Source organism: Oncorhynchus clarkii, chromosome 29 (assembly GCF_045791955.1).
Source record: "Oncorhynchus clarkii lewisi isolate Uvic-CL-2024 chromosome 29, UVic_Ocla_1.0, whole genome shotgun sequence".
Taxonomy (NCBI): domain Eukaryota; kingdom Metazoa; phylum Chordata; class Actinopteri; order Salmoniformes; family Salmonidae; genus Oncorhynchus; species Oncorhynchus clarkii.
This window is the reverse complement of record NC_092175.1, coordinates 18,342,296-18,365,269: the sequence shown is the minus strand read 5'-3', so window position 1 is coordinate 18,365,269 and position 22,974 is coordinate 18,342,296. Positions and strand designations below refer to the sequence as shown.

Sequence of the window (22,974 nt, the reverse complement as noted above, 5' to 3'; positions counted from 1 at the left end):
GACCATTCACAGTTGAGCTCGCTCAGTCTAGCTCAACAATGATTGGCTATTTTTGCATACCTTTTTTGTCAAGGGAGGCCGAATGCTCACGGGCTTCCCTTGCATTCAATGCTATGGGTGACAACAATGTCATACTCGTTTGGACCAGACAGTATCAGATAGATGGCCTACACATAGAGAGACAGAGGGGCGCTGTTTCGCTCGCTCAGATGCTTTCTCTTGTGAGATACATTCAGCCTCTTGCGAAATAAAGGAAAATTCTGAAACACAGAGACAAAAGATCAATTATTTGACATAATTTGTATTTTTCTGGGGGGGGGGGCAGTAGCCTGGCATCCCTTTGCGTCCATGAATACAGGTCATGTGAAATCCATAGAGTAGGACATAATTCATTTCAATTGACTGATTTTCTTCTATGAACTAACTTGAAATTGTTGCATTTATATTTTTGTTCAGTATAATTTTACAATGCCCAAACTAAGATGATATTGAATGAATTGAGTATGTTTCCAAAAGTATACCCTATTAACATGAAACATGCATGTAGTAGACCTAAATGTACATATTTGGATACCGGTCATGTAAGGAGAAAAGAGACTAAACCTTGCCCTTTAAAAGTGTCTCTCTCTAGGTCAGCGCTGTGTGTGCAAGTTCTTTTATTAGCACTTCATTAACATTAATTAATTGCTTCCTTTCTCCTGGGCACAGCCACAATCAAAACTGGAACTAATAGAAATGAAGCAGAGAGCAAAAACATCCCACCCACCTACTCCTCTCCTGTTCCACTTTAACGTACACCCCATCTATGCTGAGCAGGAGACTTATTTGGGGCATTCGTATTCCCATCTCATAAGAAAGACGTCAGAGCAACTTAAAAGAAGTAGATGTACATTTTATTGACTTGTTCTGTACATAAAAGGGTCATACCAGCACGGGTGTTAACCATGGGAAATATTAACACATGTAAATGGTATAAGAAAATAAAAAGGCACAATTTTTCATTTTGAATTAAGAATACAACATGGAGGCTCTCTTAAACACGAGGGGAAAAGCACAGTAATACTTTTAATGCCTTGAGAGAAAACAAATCTGGAGCAGGTTGAAAACATCTTCACCTAACAAAAACAAGAATTAGGATTGGTGTATTGCTTAATCAAATGGGTTAATATGAGAGGTTGGACAAGGAAAACCAAACTATATTTGAAAGAATTTATTCCACAAATAATGTTAAAAAAATATATATTAAAAAAGAAAAGTCAAATTCATACTTGGGAGGAAATTAGAACTGACAAAGCAGCATTTGACCAGGAAGAAAAACCTCAAGGCCAAGAAGTCATGCAGAGGCCACCAACAGGTATTTTTGTCTCCCTTTTTAGAAAGCGACCTTCGGTCTAATTTTCAGTCTAACAGCTGGCTAACATAATAAACAAAAACAGTACAGTTGGGACACGATTGATAGCTGTACAATGGTATTACTCTACCCAATGAAAAAGCTCAGGGGGATTGAGGGAAAGCACTCAGGGAGAGTAAGTCTGTTTTCTTCTTTACAGCAGAGATCTAGTAGAGCACTTTATCAGCGCGTGCACACACACATACACACACCTGAGAGCAGGACAGCTCTGGCATCACAACATCAGACATACCAAAGACAACCATGTTGTCTGCCCAGAACCTGTGCTCGACAGTCAACACCATCTACCAACAAGACAGAAGTGTAACCAATTCACCACCATAGGGAACCTGGAGAGAGAGAAGAGGAAAGGATTGCTTGTGCGAAATTTGCATTTTCAGTGAAAGGTATTGATGGGATGTCATTGGCTGGATGAAACCTTTGCCCGCCTCCCATGACCCATAACATTGGATGCAGGAGGCATCTGTCTCATAGAAAAGCCCTTACCCCGCAAAAGTATTTATAAGCCCTCTTATAACATTGGCTATAGCCTGGTCACAGCCATGCACTTACACTGTGACAAACACCTTGCAGAACTCCTGACTTTATGGCACAAATAAAACAAAAAGATATCATCACACATGGCCATTTCACATGTTGTCTTGAGAAAACATAAATAAGGGAACTCTGTCGACTAGGTTCATGTCACTGAGGCTGTGGGCTATTCCACAAGGCAGGATCCATGTGGGCTTGTCCTCCTGTCCCTGTCTTGACACAGGCTGAGCTGAAAAGAGACTGATCCTCACACACACAGCAGTTGCCCTAAACAAGTAATGGTCTACCGGTGTGTATGTGTGGCTGTGGTTAAGGTACAACAGTGAATGATTGTTTGGTGAGAGACAGTTACCTGGCTGGTTCTAACCTCAGGCCCCACCTGAAGCCCTCTATGCCTTTGCTCTCCTGACCTCAGTCAGTTCATGTGATGTTCAGTCACCTTTCACCCCCCCCCCCCCTCTTTTTTGTTTTGTTTTACATTAGCCTCCTCCAATCCACAAGATGAAACACACAAGCAAGCTCTCAACAAATTCCTAAGTCTTCAAATGTAACAAAATATACACAACAAAAAAAATGACCAGGTAAGACATGGCGTCGTGGGAGCCATGGCAACACACATTAAAGGACATAAAGGCAAAAACCACAGACCAAACTGTAACCAAGTTGGCGATGTAGGAGTTTAGTTAAGTCTGTAGCTGTAAACAGTCAGAAAGCTGCACGATGGTTGGCGTGACAATAACAGGGAGCGCTGCGGTATAGCTTCAAGCAGGCAAGCGCGTAACCGTGGTGACACTGGCAGACGGGGTGGAGACAGCCAGCATTTTGGGTGTCACTGTGGAAGGGTTGGTTGGTTGGGGTCCAGGTCATTCACACTCATCTGGATTCAGGGGGTCTATTATTTTGACGTGGGTGAAGGGGAAGAGACCTCTCCGGCCGTTTACCTCTCCCTCCCACTGACCGCTGATGTTCATCCTCGTCACTTTGACTATATCACCCACCTGAGGAGAAATGGAGCATGGCGTTAGAAGAGTTTTCCTTAATAGCACAGAAAAATGGGGTGGAAAATGTAAGATAAGTGCCAACCGCAACTATCACATGATTTGGCCAACCCTTCATGTATTTGACACTGTACTATGGTTATGACAGGCTGAGCAGAAAGCCATAAATCGGATGCTTTGTGACACTGCGTGACCCCAAACTTCAGACCACATGCTATTTACTCAGGAGTAAATGTGGAAAGTTGGCATTGTTAAGAGGAAGATTAAAACCTGAAAGTGGAGGGAAGGCTTTAGATGTTGTTGTAGAAAAATTGGATCAGATGAGGCTTCATGGACATTGAAGTCATCCAGACCTATCTGCAATCGATAATCATAATCCTTCAGACAAATTCCTCAGCTTTAATACTGTCTTTTGCAATCAACGCATGCTCTTCTTGCATAGTGAAAGAACATGTTAATGTAGTCAACATTTAAAAAGGTGCAATATGCACCAAATCGCTCCATCATTTCCTGGTTGCTAAAATTCTAATAGTAAGCTTAATTTCAGTTTATGTGACAAAACAAGCAATGTATAGTGTAGAGAATCATTGTACCATCTAAACCACTGAAATATATTGTCTACAAAAACCGAAAGTAAAAGTAGTAAACACTAAATTTAAAAACAGGAAGCATAGAAATGAGTACATAGAACAGATCTCCTGCTTAAGACTTGCTTTCAATGAAGAATGACAGATCTATAAATCACATTTATGTGAATTGGGTCAGGTCGACCAAAAAGCTTTAGTAGAACTAATCTGACTACAAAGATTACAAAGTAATGGGTGAATGGGGTTCTGCTTAACCCCTGTGTAAAAATCCCAATGTATAGGCTACTAGCACTTTCTTCATATCAGAAATGATTCTGTTGTGTGGTGATACAATTTTCCTAAACTGATTTTGCAAATGGTCCTTATCATTACAAATGTAAATTATGTTAAGAATAACTTTAATATATTTTCAATAATAAAACCTTAGTAATAACCAGATTTCAGTAAGCCTCTCTGTAATAAGAGTGGGTGGGTGGTAGATCACAGGGTATATTCCTCCCTTCAGATGGAGTCAGAATAATGACTTTGTTTCCGGAAGCAGATAGGCCCCAAAATAGACTGCTGCTAAATTGTAGGTTTCTGCAGTAAGAAATGACCTACTCTAAGTAATTCAGAGAGTGAAAGAGATCACATTAGTGAGTGTGTGAGAGGAAGCGAGAGTGAGCGAGCGATGAGAAGACTAGAAAAAAAGAGACAGAGAGAGATGAAGTGTAAAAGACTAATAACAAAACACTTTACACATATGGACCAGTGGAGGCTCCTCAGAGGAGGACTAGGGTTGACCCAATTTAGTCGACTGGTCGATTGTTTGGTCGAGCGAGAATTTGTGTGTCTTGATTGACACCTATCTCAGTGGACCAATCCATTGTGGAGGCCTCGGCGATGCCACACCAGTATCACCAGCAGTACATTTACCGTTAATTCCCATAATTTCTCATTTACAATGTTTGGTAACCGTAATTTGTTATTGCATTCAATATATTATTAGGCTTTTAGCGTTCTCATTTTTGGAATTGACACGTTTACAGAGCGCGCAACCTAGGCTACACTTGTGAGAAACAAATTTTGGTTAATTTCATTCCATTTACGTGTTGGCAATTTATTAATTGTGTTTTTTCCGGAGCGCTCCTGTCAATGTTGAGTAAGGTGCACCTGACTACTCATAGAAGTAGGCCTAGGCTACCAGGCCTGCGTGCAAACGTAGGCTTATAAAATGTGCCCATTTGGGAATCTAATAGTATTTCTGACTGTCTTAACTCAGCACTACTGAGCTGTGGAGCCTCTCAAAGCCATATTTAGCTTCAGCTCAAACAACAAGTAAACAAAGTCTGTGTATACATCCAATGACAATGCTTCCTTAATATAGAATATGAAAAAACATTCCAGCTCTCTCCCTTTCAATAACCACTGTGTGAAAGAGAAAACAAATGTAATGCTCTGATTCAGTGGGTGGAAAAGTCAGAAAATATCTGATTACTTCTTATCCTACACGCAAATAGCCTACAGCTGTGCCTATCCAGAGCTCACCAGCATGGTTAACTGAGGGTCCAGAATATTTTATACAATGTTACAAGTTTGTTAGCACAAGCTTAAGGCTTGACCAAATTGATACAATGTTTCAAATTCCTTGTAGACAAGCCAGGAGTAGCCAAAGTTATTTATTTTTCAAAATCAGGATATTTTCTACCTTCAGGCTGCAATGTTTTTGTTAGCTTTATCTAGGATATTTTTACAAAGTTGGCAATGGAAGTTACTTTTAGACTTGCATAATTTTCATAGAATTTCATTATTAAATCACATGACAATGACTGAGATACGAAGACTATCATAAAATAAACTGTTCCACAAAAATGTGCATATGAAAATCATAACTGGCACGCAGATCGATAGAACTGACAAGATAAATTGGCACTCCAAGTGGAAAAGGTTGCCAACCCCTGGTGTAGCCTATTACCGGCAACTTGGGGAGCGTAGTGGTAGAATTTGTGAAAGCCAGCAGAAGGTGGTTCGGGAACAGGTTATTTAAAAAAATTCTGGTTAGGCTCTTGATTTCTGGCTCCCTCGAATGAATTGTGCGTCTTAATTATTTAATCAGTGTGCTTAATGCATCAGACAAGTGCAGTAGCCTGCATATAGTTGATGTTATTAAAACACATAGGGGTGTGTCTTTATATGGAAAAATACACTTTGGCTAAAACGATTGGTTGAAAGAAGTTGGCAGGTTTTTTGGGGGGTCAGGGACAGCCCTAGGGAGGACTATACTCCTAAGTGAATATTAGAAAAATGGTGAAATATGTTTTAAAGTTAACCTTTTTAGATAGAACTAGAACTATAAATATATTCACGTCACCAAATAATTGATTAAAACACACTGTTCTGCAATGAAGGTCTACAGTAGCCTCAACAACACTGTAGGGTAGCACCATGGCGTGGCCAAAGGACAGCTAGCTTCTGTCCTCCTCTGGGTACATAGACTTCAATATAAAACTTAGGAGGCTCATGGCTTTCACCCCATTCCATAGACTTACACAGTGATTATGACAACGTCCGGAAGACGTCCTCCATCTGATCGGAGCTCTTGCAGCATGAACTGACATGTCCACCAAATCAAAAGATCAGAGAATCTAGCACTGAAAGGATAAGCTACAGCTAGCTTGCACTCCAGTGCATAAGATGTGGTGAGTAGTTGACTCAAAGAGAGAGAGAATGATAGTTGAACAGTTTTGAACAAATTCATTTATTCCCAAATTAAGGAGAAGCAGAGAGAGCTACAGACCAGTCAAAAGTTTGGACACCTACTCATTCAAACGTTTCTTTATTTTTTTTACATTTTCTACATCGAATAATTATTGTGAAGACATCAAAACCATAAAACACCACATAAGGAATCAAAACATATTTTAGATTCTTCTATGTAGCCACCATTTGCCTTGATGACAGCTTGGCACTCTCACATCCAGCTTCATGAGGAATGCTATTCAAACAGTCCTGAAAGAGTTTCCACATATGCTGAGCACTTGTTGGCTCTTTTCCTTCACTCTGCGGTCCAACTCATCCCAAACCATCTCAATTGGGTCGGGTGATTGTGGAAGCCAGGTCATCTGATGCAGCACTCCATCAGGCTCCTTCTTGACCAAATAGCCTTTACACAGCCTGGAGGTGTGTTTTGGGTCATTGTCCTGTTGAAAAACAATCCAAACCAGCTGCGCGCGTGCGCCATCGTGCATACATTTATTTTGTCTCCCCACACCAAACACGACACGCAGGTTAAAATATCAAAACAAATTCTGAACTAATGACATTCATTTGGGGACAGGTCGAAAAGCATTAAACATTAATGGCAACTTAGCTAGTTAGCTTGCACTTGCTATCTCACTTGTCCTATTTAGCTAGCTTGCTGTTGCTAGCTAATTTGTCCTGGGATATAAATATTAGGTTGTTATTTTACCTGAAATGCACAAGGTCCTCCACTCCAACAATTAATCCACACATAAAAACAGTCAACCGAATCGTTTCTAGTCATCTCTCCTCCTCCCAGGCTATTTCATCGTTTAACTTATATGGTGATTGGCATCTAAACTTTCATAGTATTACCACGACAACAATTCGTCTTTCAATCACCCACATGGGTATAACCAATGAGGAGATGGCACGTGGGTATCTGCTTCTATAAACCAATGAGGAGATGGGAGAGGCAGGACTTGCGGCGCAATCTGCGTCAGAAATAGGAATGACTTCTATTTTAGCCCTTGGCAACGCAGACACTCGTTGGCACGCGCGAGCAGTGTGGGTGCAATAATTGAATAACATAGATTTCTACATTTTTTTGCAATGCTCGCGCACACGACACGAGCGGTGTGGTCAGCCTATAAGACCAAAAAAGGTGGGATGGAGCATCGCTGCAGAATGCGGTGGTAGCCATGCTGGTTAAGTGCACCTTGAAATCTAAATAAATCACTGACAGTGTCACCAGCAAAGCACCCCCATCTCCTCCATGCTTCACCGTGGGAACCACACATGCGGAGATGCTCCGTTCACCTACTCTGCGTCAAGACATGGCAGTTGGAACCAAACGAGCTTGATGGTTTCTGCAACGGAACTTGAAGAAACTTTCAAAGTTCATGAAATGTTCCAGATTGAGTGACCCGTCTTAAAGTAATGTCTTAAAGTAATGATGGACTGTCATTTCTCTTTGCTTATTTGAGCTGGTCTTGCCATAATATGGACAAGGTCTTTTACCAAATAGGGCTATCTTCTGTATACCACATGTACCTTGTCACAACACAACTTATTGGCTCATTAAGAAGAAAATAAATTCCACATATGAACTTTTAACTTCTTATGGCTGCAGGGGCAGTATTGAGTAACTTGGATGAAAGGTGCACAGAGGTGCCCATATTCAACGGCCTGTTCCTCAGTCATAGTTGCTGATATTTGCATATTATTATTAGTATTGAATAGAAAACTCAGAAGTTTCTAAAACTGTTTGAATTATGTCTGAGTATAACAGAACTCATATAGCAGGCAAAAACCTGAGAAATTCCACTTCCTGTTTTTTCTTTCTGGGAGTGGCAGATTTTCAACCAAGCTCTCATTGAAATTACAGTGAGATATGGATGAGTTTTCACTTCCTACGCCTTCCACTAGATGTCAACAGTCAATTGATCTTTGATCTAATGTGAAGGGGGGGTCAAATGAGACAGGAAATAGTCACCACTGCCACGAGTTGACCATGCATTCACCATACGCATTCACAGGGGAAGGCCCTGCGTTCCACCGGTCATCTGAAGTCATTCTAATTCTCCGGATGGAACGTTATTCAAGATATATGTAAACAACATTCTACAGATTGATTCAGTACATCGTTTGACATGTTTCTACTGACTGTTACGGAACTTTTGGACATTTCGTCACGTTATAGTGGACGCGCTTTGTGACTTTGGAATTGTTTACCAAACGCTCTAATCAAAGTAGCTAATTGGACATAAATAACGGACATTTTCGAACAAATCAAGCATTTATTGTGGACCTGGGATTCCTTACGACTGCATTCTGAGGTAAGGAAACATTTATCATGTATTTTCTGGTTTCTGTTGACTAATACATGGCGGCTAATTTGGTTAATGTTCTGAGCTCCGTCTCAGATTATTGCATGGGTTGCTTTTTCCGTCAACTTTTTTTGAAATCTGACACAGTTTATTTTAGTTGCATTACCTCTTGAAGCTAGGGGGCACTATTTTTATTTTTGGAAAAATAACGTTCCCAAAGTAAACGGCCTATTTCTCAGGATCAGATGCTAGAATATGCATATAATTGACAGCTTAGGATAGAAAACACTCTAAAGTTTCCAAAACTGTAAAAATATTGTCTGTGAGGATAACAGAACTGATATTGCAGGCGAAAGCCTGAGAAAAATCCAATCAGGAAGTGACTCTTATTTTGAAAGCTCTGTGTTCCTATGCATCCCTATTGACCATTGAAAGGGATATCAACCAGATTCCTTTTTCTATGGCTTCCCTAGCCTTTAGACATAGTTTCAGGCCTTTATTTTGAAGAACTAGCGTGAACGACCACATTACGTAAGTGGTCAGGTGGGGGCTCTCAAGAGTGATTTTTGCGCAAAAGAGCGAGGCGGCCATTGTTCCTCCCGGTCCTAGTGAAAAGCCAACTGTCCCGGTTGATACATTATCGAATAGATATTTGAAAAACACCTTGAGAATTGATTATAAAAAATGTTTGCCATGTTTCTGTCGACATTATGGATATAATTTTGAATTTTTGTCTGCGTTGTCATGACCGCTATTTCCGGTGGATTCCTGGGCATAACGCACCAAACTAACGGAGGTATTTGGATATAAAAAATATCTTTATGGAACAAAAGGAACATTTGCTGTCTAACTGGGAGTCTCGTGAGTGAAAACATCCGAAGATCAAAGGTAAACGGTTAATTTGATTGCTTTTCGTTACCAAGCTTCCTGATGCTAAGTGTACATAATGCTATGCTAGGCTATCGATAAACTTACACAAACGCTTGTATTGCTTTCACTGTAAAGCGTAATTTCACCCTGAGACGACAGGGTGATTAACAAAAGGCTAAGCTGTGTTTCGCTATATTTCACTTGTGATTTCATGAATATGAACATTTTCTAGTAATATTTTTTGACTGTTGCGCTATGCTATTCAGCATTGTTGATGACAAATATACCGGATGCGGGATGGGTAGTTCTAAGAGGGAGAGCTATATCTAGAATTCCATGTGTATAACTTGTATTATCAACTACATTTATGATGAGTATTTCTGTTGAAACGATGTGGCTATGCAAAATCACTTGATGTTTTTGGAACTAGTGAATCTAATACGCCAATGTAACATTTTTTTTTTTATACAAATATGAATTTTATCAAACAAAACATGCATGTATTGTGTAACATGAAGTCCTATGAGTGTCATCTGATGAAGATAAAATTCATCACTAACCTTGAATTATCTTTATTTCTGCTTTTTGTGAATGCTATATTTAGCTGGGAAATGGCTGTGCTTATTGTGGTTTGGTGGAGACCTAACATAATCATTTGTAGTGCTTTTGCTGAAAAGCATATTTGAAATTGGACACTGGTGGGATTAACAACGAGAATAGCTTTAAAATGGTGTTTAGGAATTGTAAATATGAGATTTCTGTGGTTTGAATTTGGCGCCCTCTATTTTCACTGGTAGTTGTCATATCGATCCCGTTAGTGGGATTGCAGCCATAACAAGTAACAAGGCACACCTGTTAATTGAAATGCATTCCAGGTGACTACCTCACAAAGCTGGTTGAGAGAACGCCAAGAGTACACAAAGCTGTCAAGGCAAAGGGTGGCTACTTTGAAGAATCTCAAATATATTTTGATGTTTAACACTTTTTTGGTTACTACATGATTCCATATGTGTTATTTCATCGTTTTGAGGTCTTCACTATTATTCTACAATGTAGAAAATAGTAACAATAAAGAAAAACCCTGGAATGCGTAGGTGTGTCAACTTGACTGGTACTATATACTGAACAAATACATGAAAGCAACAAGTAAAAAGTGTTGGTCCCATGTTTCGTGGGCTGACATAAAAGATAGGCGAAATGTTCCATACTCACAAAAATCGAATTTCTCTCAAATGTTGTGCACAAATTTGTTTACATCCCTGTTACTGAGCATTTCTCCTTTGCCAAGATATACCAGCCACCAGACAGGGGTGGCATACCCAGAATTTGACTAAACTGCATGCCCATTACACGGGTGCACCTTGTGCGGGGGGGGGGGGGATAAAAGGCCACTCTAAAATGTGCAGTTGCGTCACAACACAACAACGTGTCTCAAGTTCAGGGAGCGTGAAATTGGCATGATGACTGCAGAGCTGTTGCCAAAGAATTTAATGTTAATTTCTCTACAGAGAATTGGGCAGTACATCTAACCGGCATCACAACCGCAGACCACGTGTAACCACGCCAGCCCAGGACCTCCACATCCGGCTTCTTCACCTGCAGGATCGTCTGAGACCAGCCACCTGGACAGCTGACAAAACTGTGGGTTTGCACAACTGAAGAATTTCTGCACGAAGTGTCAGAAACCATCTCAGGGAAGCTCATCTGTGTACTCGTCGTCCTCGCCAGGGTCTTGATGTCAACGTTGTGAAAAGAGTGCCCCATGGTGGCAGTGGGGTTATGGTATTGGCAGGCATGAGCTACGGACAACGAACACAACTGCATTTTATCAATGGCATACTGAATGCACAGAGATACTGTGACGAGATCCTGAGGCCCATTGTCGTGCCATTCATCCGCCGACATCACCTCATTTTCAGCATGATAATGCACAGCCCCAAGTTACAAGAATCTGTACACAATTTGTGGATACAGACAATGTACCAGTTCTTACTTGGCTTGCATACTCACCAGGCATGTCACCCATTGAGCATGTTTGGGATGCTCTGGATCAACATGTATCAACAGTGTGATCCAGTTCCCGCCAATATCCAGAAACTTTGCACAGACATTGATCAGGAGTGGGACAACTTTCCACAGGCCACAATCAACAGCCTGATCAACTCTATGCGAAAGAGATGTGTTGCGTTGCATGAGGCAAATGGTGGCCACACCAGATAATGACTCGTTTTCTGATCCACGCACCCTACTTAAAAAAAAAGGTACCAACAGATAAATATCTGTATTCCTAGCCAAATGAAATCCATAGAGGTGGGCCTAATAAAATTATTTAAATGGACTGATTTCCTTATATGAAGTGTAACTTTGTAAAATATTTTAATTGTTGCATGTTGCGTTTTATTTTTTTGTTCAGTGTAGCTGCGAAAAGTAATTATATATACACAATGAGCAAAGTGATCATGCTGTTTTTATGTGGCTGCTATGAAAGTGAACTGTGTTTGCGTGTCATCAGGGGTGTATTCATTCCACTGATTCTGTTGAAAAATGTTTCTTAAACAAAAGCAAACAGAAAGCAGATAAAAATACCTGAATTTGTCCAACAGAAACTCACACTGTTGGACTAATGATTACACCCTAGATCAGCTAGATGCAGGCAAGAGTGTGCAAAGCAGTATTGAATGTGTCACTATCACCTTGATTATTCAAAATTCTCTAGAACTGTGTACCTACGTTATAAACTTTAATTCATAAGCTAGGTTGTAGCAACCTGATAATGTGTAACACAAAGCTAACACAATATCATGTAGTAGCCTAAACCTATCCATGTTACAGACTTGGGTGAATGGAATATGAATAAGTTAACCAATATGCTGTAACAGAAATAAGACCATGCTCATAAATGCTTAATAAAGTGTGTGTATGAAGAGTGGACGTGTGATGAGTGGGTGTTTGAGGACAGTGCAGCAACACCAGGGGGAAGTCCCCAACAAACTTGTACCCACCAGAGGCCTGCTGTGGAAACACGGATGCACCATGAGCAGAACCTCTAAATGAGAGATGGTTAACTTTAGTGTGGAGGTCTAGTTCTAGCTACTGATGACTAATGCTGCAGATCTCTCTCTCCCTCTGAAAATGTGCACTATGACTAATGGCACATTTGACAACATGCTAATCTCCAATCAAAATACTGCTACAGTCGAGGGCTGTGGGTGAAAGGAGACTGGACATTACCTACAGATGTTCATACCAAAACAATACATTCAAAGTCATGAAATAAGTCACCTGAGTTAGGAGGAGTGACCATTGCCTCAGGTGGTGTGATGGAAACTATATTCAGAGTCAGAGAGACGAGGACAAAAGCTGAGAGATTCTGATGTGGAGCCACAGCAGTTTCCATGATTAAATCAGATGACTTAATCAAGGTGGTGGAAGCTACCGTAATACCCCATTTTCTCCACTGACTCAACCTCTGCTGAATTCTGGGGGAGGATGGTAATCCAAGGCATTAGTCAGCCTTGCTCTAGTTTGTGAAAGTGGTGGTGCAATTCACACAAGCCGACTCTCTTTCTGGCAGATGGGAATTTAAACGCAAACCTTCCATCTGCTCTGGAGGATACATGATGAGAACAAACTGACCTGACTCACAAAACACATCCCTTTAACTATTGAATAATCTCAGGATCTCTCTCTCTCTCCCAGAGCAAGAGGTCTACAGAGAATAATCAAGAGAGTTGACTTTAATGGTTAAACAGATCAAAAATGAAGTTTGAGTGGTGGCGTTAGATACCCACTTGGCATGTCATCGGCCCTAGCTTCCCCCTGTGGGGTACCCTGGCGGGAGCCAGGGTTGGGCGTTATCCAAATTTTCATATTCTCCTGCAGTCCTTCCTCTCATACCGGGATTTACAGTATTAACGGCTTAGTACACAAGGGGTCACCAAAACTCAAAAAAGCCTATTACCAGAATGCTAACAAAATCAGCACAAGTAATAATGAATTTCCATGGAGGCTGCTAGCTAAATATGCTCACGAGCGCAAGCAAAAATAAACGAATTGCAAAAACAGGCAATCAGCTTATAAAGTGGGTGTCACTAGGGCAATGGGCCTTCTATCAAAAGACAGCGCTCTGACTGATGTGTAGCTAGCTTACTTTTCTCTGCTAAAACATTTTGAAATGTAGCCGCTTACATTTTTTTCTATGATACACATTAAAAATACGATGTCCACACATCATGTTTGGCAAAAAAAACCTTGCTTTTTCATTGTAAGCTCATTTACTTGTGTGGCGGCCAGCCAAATAGTGTTGCACTTCTGTTGGCATCTGGTGACAATTAAGCTATTTTCTGCCAAATGTGTTGCACTAATATATTTTCTGTGAAGATAAACTATAGTTGCACGTCAGGCGAAATGAAGAACGCGATCTGCTTTATCTCCTAACGCATTGTACAATTTGACTGCAGGTATTTACTTAAAAAGTAGCTAACAATATAGAAATGTATTGAAAAACAGTTTCAACAGCATTGAAAAACCACCTTGTGGCTATTTCCAAATACCCCGGTATGTGGTATACCGCCCAAGCCTAGCGGGTGGCTCTTGAGGATGAGCTTAAAGCCACCCACCTCAGCATTTATACTCCAAAAAAAGCTGACAACTTTGCGCTTCCTCACAAAATATCTACACAGACTGATTGATGGAATCTATACCACTGGTCAGGAGAAGAGAGCAGAGAATAGGAGGAGAAAAGGAGATTACTTAAAAATGAGGGATGCAAGACAGAATATGCTTGCTGCATCAGAACTGTCTCAAACACAACTGTATTTAAATGACCTGATACATAATATTTGGCACAATGTGTACTGTGGCTGCAGGCTATAGTTCCTGACAAACTACAATGCAGATTCCACAGTACCAGCTCATTAAATCTAATAAAAATGTACACAACATAGTGAACCAACTAATCAAATATGAGAATAGGGGACAACTGGGAGCATTTAGGCCTCCCTTCACAAAGCCATACTAGAACAGAAAGTGAGGAACTCCTACCTCTAGAGCCAGGGCAGTCTTGTCATATGCACAGGGCACTCGTTTCTGAATGGCCTTAGCCATGACTGGCCCGTTCTGCATGGAGGGTAGGGGGGTGATGACTGCTCCAGGGGTGCCAGGAGGCAGGGGCGAGGGCGTCTGAGGCTGGGCGTAAGCGTGGGCCGGCTCTGGGATGCCATAGCTGTTGGAGTTGCGGGAGCTGTGAGGAGGCTGGCCAGGGTGAGGGGAGGGTCGCACCAGCTTTTCCACATAGGGCACAGGGATCATGCCCACTCGGCCCTCCTTGCTCTTGGCGCTCCACCACTGCTCCTCAGGCTTCTCCAGGATGATCAGGATCTCCCCCTTTTTGAAGGGCAGGTCCTCAGTGTCGCTGCCCGTGAAGTCGTACAGAGTTCGCACGTACTCCAGGTTGTCCTCTAGACCCCCCATCGTCTGAATGGGTCCGGTGCCTATCGCTGTGTTAGGGTACCTGGGCAGGAGGGTGAGGATAAAATACAGATTAACATGTAGATTTTCAAAAGACTGTTTCAAGATAATATTAAAAAGTTTTACTGCTGAACTACTGAAACCATCAGCTGACAAGCTGGAAATATATACATTCCTCTCACAAAACAGCAGTCACTACTGTTTTTAAAGTGTGACCCTCTTTGTGAACACACAACTAGACAAGGTTCAAATGGTTATGCACCAACAATAACTCAAACTGGCAGAAGCACTGGAAAGAACTACACAATTCCTTGTTAGACTTGTCATTACAAGAGAGGTCAATCAGGTCACTTATTCATTAAGTATAAGCCTGGTAGCCTATAGTTTGTGATTGAAATGTGGTACAACCATCAGAATCGGTTTCTAATAGGTCAATCACATACCAGGAAATGTGTCAAATAATTGGAATTCTAAATATCTTGCAAACCTAAGTCCTAATTGCATTCCTTTGAGTGGTTTGTGGTCGCAGGTGCAGCCTATGAATGACAGTTCCTTACCTGGGGGCAGGTTCTATCAGTGTAGTCGTATCCAGGTAGTGGATTTTGTAGAATTCCAAAAGAGCTGGGAGGTGCTCGAATTCTTGGTCACCGATCTTGAACCTCTTGCTTGGCAAGGAGTTGATGATATAGTGGGACACTTTGGAGTTTTCAGATACTGACAGCACATAGTCGCCAGGGCAGGTAGAGGAATCCCGAACCAAAAACATGCCGTGCCTCTGTCCTTGTAATCTATTCTGCGCCTCCTGTCTCGACACCGGCCCAAAATACCAACTGGACCGGTCCGATGAATCAAACCGTGCAGATGACATATTTGATCTAAATTAAATTAACTCAATATAGAAATAACAAATATATTAGTTTAAACAATAAATAAATAAAAATACACTAGTTACCTAAATAAGCTAGATAGATTACGATGCGAAACCGATTTTCACAACTAAAGGTTGAAGATCCAGGGCAGGGCAAGCCGTCGCCCTATACTCGTCTTGAATCAATTTCTAGCCGAAGGCTGCAGGTTTCAGCTAGCTACATCCAATAGAAACGTTACCTGGCGTTTCAGAGACAGGCTGTGACTAGCTTGAGCCAACTTCGAAGCATAATGTTTCTACGTTTATTGTCAATGATAAATGCCAGATCTCGGTGTCAAACTACGAGGAGTGACACACATTTAGAATGCCTGGCTGCAACAATGATCAATCAAGGTTCCCCTTTTCGTTCCCTCTTCCGAAAAAAATATAATCGTATCGATGTCATGAAACAATATATATCCAGTCACTGTCTAAATGAGAACAGAAAAGGTCGCCTCACTACTAGATTAAACGAATCTCCATGTCGAAACAATGTTGCAAATAGCTGCGCGCTGGAACCTAAATTGTAATTGTTGAATTTCTTGGTCGAACATTGGCACGATTCGCGGAAATATATTTTAAAAATCCTATTCTGGAGTCCCGACAGACTTTTGAGGCAGTAACAAAAATGGCGGCCTGCAACACGTCTTCCCACAAAATTAATTCACTAAATAGTGACTCCGCTCCAATGCATGCATTTTTAGCCACACAAATGTAGAGTTTGTTGCGTATATTTGGATCCTCTGGAAAGTTGAATAATGGGGTCCCTCTATAATTGTCTTTCCCTTCTTTATACTCGGCTCCACTCCTCCTGCCTGATGGAGTCCGAGACCGAAAAATGGCGGCTAAGAGGGCGGGTCTGTGCGCTCCCAGCCTTTCGAGTTCTACTAGCTAGCACAGCCACAAAGTCAAAAGGGCTAATATTTTTTTTATTTAAATAAAAACAAACATTTGCTTATTAGTCTTTACGATTGGGTTTTAAAATCATATGTTAAGAAAATAAATTGTAGAAATAGGCGGAGTGTATATGATTGTGGCAACCAAGTATATTTTCACGTCACTGACCCCTCGCGCGAGCGCTACGGAAGAGGAAGACAGAGGCCCAACTCGACGGGAAATCTTTCTTCCTCCAGCAGGTAGCGGTTTTCCGTTGTTTCGCCCACCAAGCAAAGAGTTTTGTTTGGAGGTCAATAGTGGTTTCCATCCAATTGGCGACAGATTTTCATGCGAATATTCTAAAATCCGCATAAAAATAATATATTTCCCCATCAAACATGTGGATTCAAGTATGTGCGTGAGGAAGTAGGGCACATTCAACTATATTTTGCGGGTGAATTCGGATGTTCTAAATATAAAATTAGATTCCATCGCATTTTCAAATCTATGTCACAATTTTTTTTGCGTTATATAGCGAGTGTGCCACCTCCGGTATTGGCAGTTCAATTCTTGCCAATATTGCGTGTAATAGCCTTCATGATGAGATTATTATGGACAAAAAAGATTATTTTGTCAAATGGCAACCAAACATCGATTATCATGTCACCAGAATAAGACCCTCGATATTTATTGGAAAGGACCATCAAGCTCATCACCTTGCACTTTCACCACCATGTGAAGTTCATTATTATTTAGTTCGAATGTAGCCTAATAAACTGCATGCTTTACTGAGGAGTCGTTGTGGGAATACCGCGCAACATGTTATCACGTGACTCCAAAGCGTTTCCACCGACATTTCTCACATAGGTTTTTATTTGATCAAATAGAAGTGTCATAAGGTTTCAGTTATGAGTGTACTGATAGAAATAGGACACCTTAAATCCAGGCAACTTGATTGTTGACTTGATTCATGATGATGACTGCTAGCTAAGATTTTGAAAGTATGACGTTGACATCACACAGGCTGTGTATGTTTTGGTTTTACAAAGATGTGTAAATAATAACATCCAACCAATTAATTGCATAATTTTTTTTGCCAATCCTCAGTTCCAAACATGTATTTTTCTTCTCTTTGCACATGATATATTTCCCTGCGCGCATATGGCACACAGTTGGTGGTCAGAGCACGTCTCTAGAGCCACTGAGCCGGAGGAGCGTGTATTAATCCTGCTGTAGGCCTAGGACTCATTGCGGCCAGCACTATCATGGCAAACGAACGACTAACATTAACGAGTCAATCAGAAAGACATATCGTGACTCTCGAGTCAGTAAAAAGAGTCGTTCAAAAATAACTAATCTTTCGCAAACTGCACATCACTAGCATTTCTGCTCAAGCACGGCCAACAGCAGTAGGGTACAGATTTTCATGCGAATATTGTAGAATCTGCATAAAAAAATATGTGCATTTTCCTACTGGTATTTCCACCAAATGGACTTGTTGCATAAAAATCAGTGCGTGATGAGGTAATGCACACAACTTAAGCAAAAAGTAGTCTACGTTTTCTTGTAGTCCTACCGATTTAAAAATAAATCTGAAGTTGAATATGTTTCCATGGCTTTTTCAACTCTGATAGTTTTGTCACAAAAACTGTTGTTAAATAGCAAATGTGCCTACTCTGGTCTAGGCACATGCACTCTAGCCAACAGCTTGCAGATGCTGGTAGGCCAGTATACACTGCATGGTTTCCCTGACTTCTCTGATCCACCTCTAGCAGACACCATTCTGTATACTTCTGGCCCATCTTTGGACACTGTGTTAACTAACCTCCAGACGAGCTTCAATGCCATACAACTCTCCTTCCGTGGCCTCCAACTGCTCTTAAATGCAAGTAAAACTAGATGCATGCTTTTCAACTGATCGCTGCCCGCACCTACCCGCCCGTCCAGCATCACTACTCTGGACTGTTCTGACTTAGAATATGTGGACAACTACAAATACTTAGATGTCTGGTTAGATTGTAAACTCTCCTTCCAGACTCACATTAAGCATCTCCAATCCAAAATTAAATCTAGAATCGGCTTCCTATTTTGCAACAAAGCATCCTTCACTCATGCTGCCTAACACCCTCGTAAAACTGACTATCCTACCGATCCTTGACTTCGGCGATGTCATTTACAATATAGCCTCCAACACTCTACTCAGAAAATTGGATGCAGTCTATCACAGTGCCATCCGTTTTGTCACCAAAGCCCCATATACTACCCACCACTGCGACCTGTACGCTTTCGTTGGCTGGCCCTCGCTTCATATTCGTCGCCAAACCCACTGGCTCTAGGTCATCTATACGTCTTTGCTAGGTAAAGCCCCGCCTTATCTCAGCTCACTGCTCACCATAGCAGCACCCATCCGTAGCACACGGTCCAGCAGGTATATTTCACTGGTCACCCCCAAAGCCAATTCCTCCTCTGGCCGCCTTACCTTCCAGTTCTCTGCTGCCAATAACTGGAACGAATTGCAAAAATCACTGAAGCTGGAGACTAATATCTCCCTCTCTAACTTTAAGCATCAGCTGTCAGAGCAGCTCACAGATCACTGCAACTGTACATAGCCCATCTGCAAATAACTCATCCAGCTACCTCATCCCCATACTGTTATTCTTTTGTTGTTGCTCCTTTGCACCCCAGTATCTCTACTTGTACATTCATCTTCTGCATATCTATCACTCCAGTGTTTAATTGCTAAATTGTAATTATTTTGCCACTATGGCCTATTTATTGCCTTACCTTCCTTAACTTACCTCATTTGCACACACTGTATATATACTTTTCTATTGTGTTATTGACTGTATGTTTATTCCATGTGTAACTCAGTGTTGTTGTTTGTGTCCCACTGCTTTGCTTTGTCTTGGTCAGGTCGCAGTTGTAAATGAGAACTTGTTCTCAACTGGCCTACCTGGTTAAATAAAGGTAAAATAAAAAAATAGCCATAGTGAGACCATACACCATATAATTGCGTGACTCCAAGTTTAATTGGATATGATGGTTATTATATCGATATTTGCGCATAAAGGCGTTTCCACCCTCATTTCTGGCATAATTCATTTTAATGACACAAAAAGATAGCACCAGGTCGAGCAAAAATTGATGTACACATTTATAATATTGTACCGAAACTTCCTGTTTCCATCACAGCTGTCATGATTTTGTAAATATGGTATGACTTGGCATAAAAACTCATCATGTAGACTAGCCTACCAGCACAGGCTAATGCTTGACTGACGTTTCACAAATAAAAAATATTATAATATATATTATAAAAAATTATATCCGTAAGAATCTAATCATAGACTAACCTACCCACACACAGTATCTGCGAGCTGTTGGCTAGAGGGCTTGTGCCAAAACCAGGTTACATGCACAGGCACATGCAGCCTAATATTTAAGGCAACAGTTTTTCTGACAAAACTATCGGTAGAGTTGAAAATGTGATGGAAACATTGAACATTAGATTTTTATTCGGTACATGAACATTTAAACGCAAAAAAGTAAATTATGTTTGCCCTACCTCATCACACAGATTTTTATCTGAAGCAACTCAATTTGGTGGAAACACCACTGGTGGGGAAAATGCGCATATATTCTTAATGCGGATTTTCAAATATGTGCATGAAAATCTGTCACCAATTGGATGGAAACCTAGCTAGTGATGGTAAAAAAAAATACATTGTGAGTGTCTGAAAAAAATTATAGCACTATTACTGCCTATATGAAGTAGATGCCAATCTGAAATGACACAATGTGTTGGATAATTAGTAGGCTTATCCCCCTAATTGCCTGGAAAAACCCCACTGATGATGAGTGGAGGTAAAAACATGTTCTTAGCCTACCTACATCCAATCATGTCCAAATAACCACATAGGAGGACATCATTATGTCCAAATCATAGGAGGACCTTGATGGTTCACCTTTAAACAAAGACATTTGGTTTAAACAAAGAAATTTGGCTTGTCACCAAAAACACTCACAAACTTTTACAGATGCACAATCGAGAGTATCCTGTCGGGCTGTATCACCGCCTGGTACGGCAACTGCTCCCCCCACAACCGCAAGGCTCTCCAGAAGGTAGTGAGGTCTGCACAACGCATCACCGGGGGCAAACTACCTGCCCTCCAAGACACTGACACCACCCGATGTCACAGGAAGGCCAAAAAGATCATCAAGGACATCAACCACCCGAGCCACTGCCTGTTCACCCCGCTATCATCCAGAAGGTGAGGTCAGTACAGGTGCATCAAAGCTAGTACCGAGAGACTGAAAAACAGCTTCTATCTCAAGGCCATCAGACTGTTAAACAGCCATCACTAACATTGAGTGGCTGCTGCCAACATACTGACTCAAATTTCTAGCCTCTTTAATAATTAAAAATTGGATGTAATAAATGTATCACTAGTCACTTTAAACAATGCCACTTTATATAATGTTTACATACCCTACATTACTCATCTCATATGTATATACTGTACTCTATACTATCTACTGCATCTTGCCTATGCCATTCGGCCATCGCTCATCCATATATTTATATGTACATATTCTTATTCATTCCTTTACACTTGTTTGTATTATCATCGTTCTGTTATAATCTCCACCCGGCACAGCCAGAAGAGGACTGGCCATCCCACATATGCTCTCTCTAATTCTCTCTTTCTTTCTCTCTCTCGGAGGACCTGAGCCCTAGGACCATGCCCCAGGAATACCTGACATGATGACTCCTTGCTGTCCCCAGTCCACCTGACTGTGCTGCTGCTCCAGTTTCAACTGTTCTGCCTTATTATTATTCGACCATGCTGGTCATTTATGAACATTTGAACATCTTGACCATGTTCTGTTATAATCTCCACCCGGCACAGCCAGAAGAGGACTGGCCACCCCACATAGCCTGGTTCCTCTCTAGGTTTCTTCCTAGGTTTTGGCCTTTCTAGGTAGTTTTTCCTAGCCACCGTGCTTCTACACCTGCATTGCTTGCTGTTTGGGGTTTTAGGCTGGGTTTCTGTACAGCACTTTGAGATATCAGCTGATGTACGAAGGGCTATATAAATACATTTGATTTATTAGGTAGTTGTTGTGAAATTGTTAGATTACTTGTTAGATATTACTGCATGGTCAGAACTAGAAGCACAAGCATTTCTCTACACTCACATTAACATCTGCTTACCATGTGTATGTGACCAATAAAATTTGATTTGATGTATCGTTTTTAAATGTGCTGTGATTCAGGCAATTTGTGCTTCAAATCAACATTTATAGGTACAGGGGCCTGCTTGGTGATTAGCCTAGTGTACGCTATTCAGTCTACACACGATTCATGAATAGATGTCCCCACCAGCATATTTCCTTATTTTCAATTCCTGTCAATCCTCAACTTCCCCTCCATTCAAGCTCCTCTGAAGTGTCATCTGGCATAGAACCATGACACATCGACTTAGGCCTCCCCACACTCAGCATTCCATTCTGAAAGGGATGCATGTGAATGCAGGAAACATTGCCACCCAAGACCCTCCAAAAAACAATGCAAATGAATACATGAATACATTAGGACTAGCATTAGCATGAGAGGTTGTTTTGTAGATTTTGTGAGTCAACCATAACATTTGGTCACATTCAGTTTCTATCTTCCTCTCTTGGTTTGGAAATAGAAGAGTTTTCAGAGTACATACCTCTTGAGATTGCTACTGGCACCAAGTTGGTCTCATCACTGCAACACAGTCTGAATGTTAATAGATTTGCACCCACTGATTCTTAATGGCTAACGCCGGCCAATTCCCACATTCTTGCAAAGGCTCACTGGTGCAACAAATTGGATGAAAACCTACAGGAGTTTTTTTTTATGTGAATGTATAATATCTGCTGACTCCAAAATATAGGCCTAGGCTACTTCACTGACCAAGAGGGAAATTAAATACCATATAGAAGGATTAACAGAATTTCTGTGACCCTACTGATTTATCTACTATTTTTGAGTTCTGGTTCCCAAAAAATGCCTTCTAGGTAATTTGTTTCATTGTCACTTGATGAACTTACCAACATGACTACAGAAGGGCTATGTGATGTAGGTAATGGGCAGAGCCTTCTATTGCAATAAAGGTATTTGGTGATTATGAATAAATGGGTCAGAATGACTCAAATTACAACTCCCACAGGAAGCAGCACCAGCTCAGTCAAAAGTAGGTTGCTTGGTTCAAGTGAGGGGGGGGGGGACATACAAATTCCTCAT

At 41.1% G+C, this 22,974-nt stretch overlaps 1 protein-coding gene across 1 annotated transcript; it reads right to left on the bottom strand.

Annotated features, from left to right (window-relative positions):
- Positions 1–871: 871 nt before the first annotated feature.
- On the bottom strand, positions 872–16,685 carry LOC139388287 (crk-like protein). The gene is made up of 3 exons (XM_071134864.1): positions 15,475–16,685; positions 14,492–14,960; positions 872–2,943 (listed from the first exon to the last, which is right to left on the bottom strand). Exons 1-3 carry the CDS (start codon positions 15,783–15,785, stop codon positions 2,809–2,811), a joined length of 915 nt encoding a protein of 304 aa, XP_070990965.1. The 5' UTR covers positions 15,786–16,685; the 3' UTR covers positions 872–2,808.
- Positions 16,686–22,974: the final 6,289 nt, after the last annotated feature.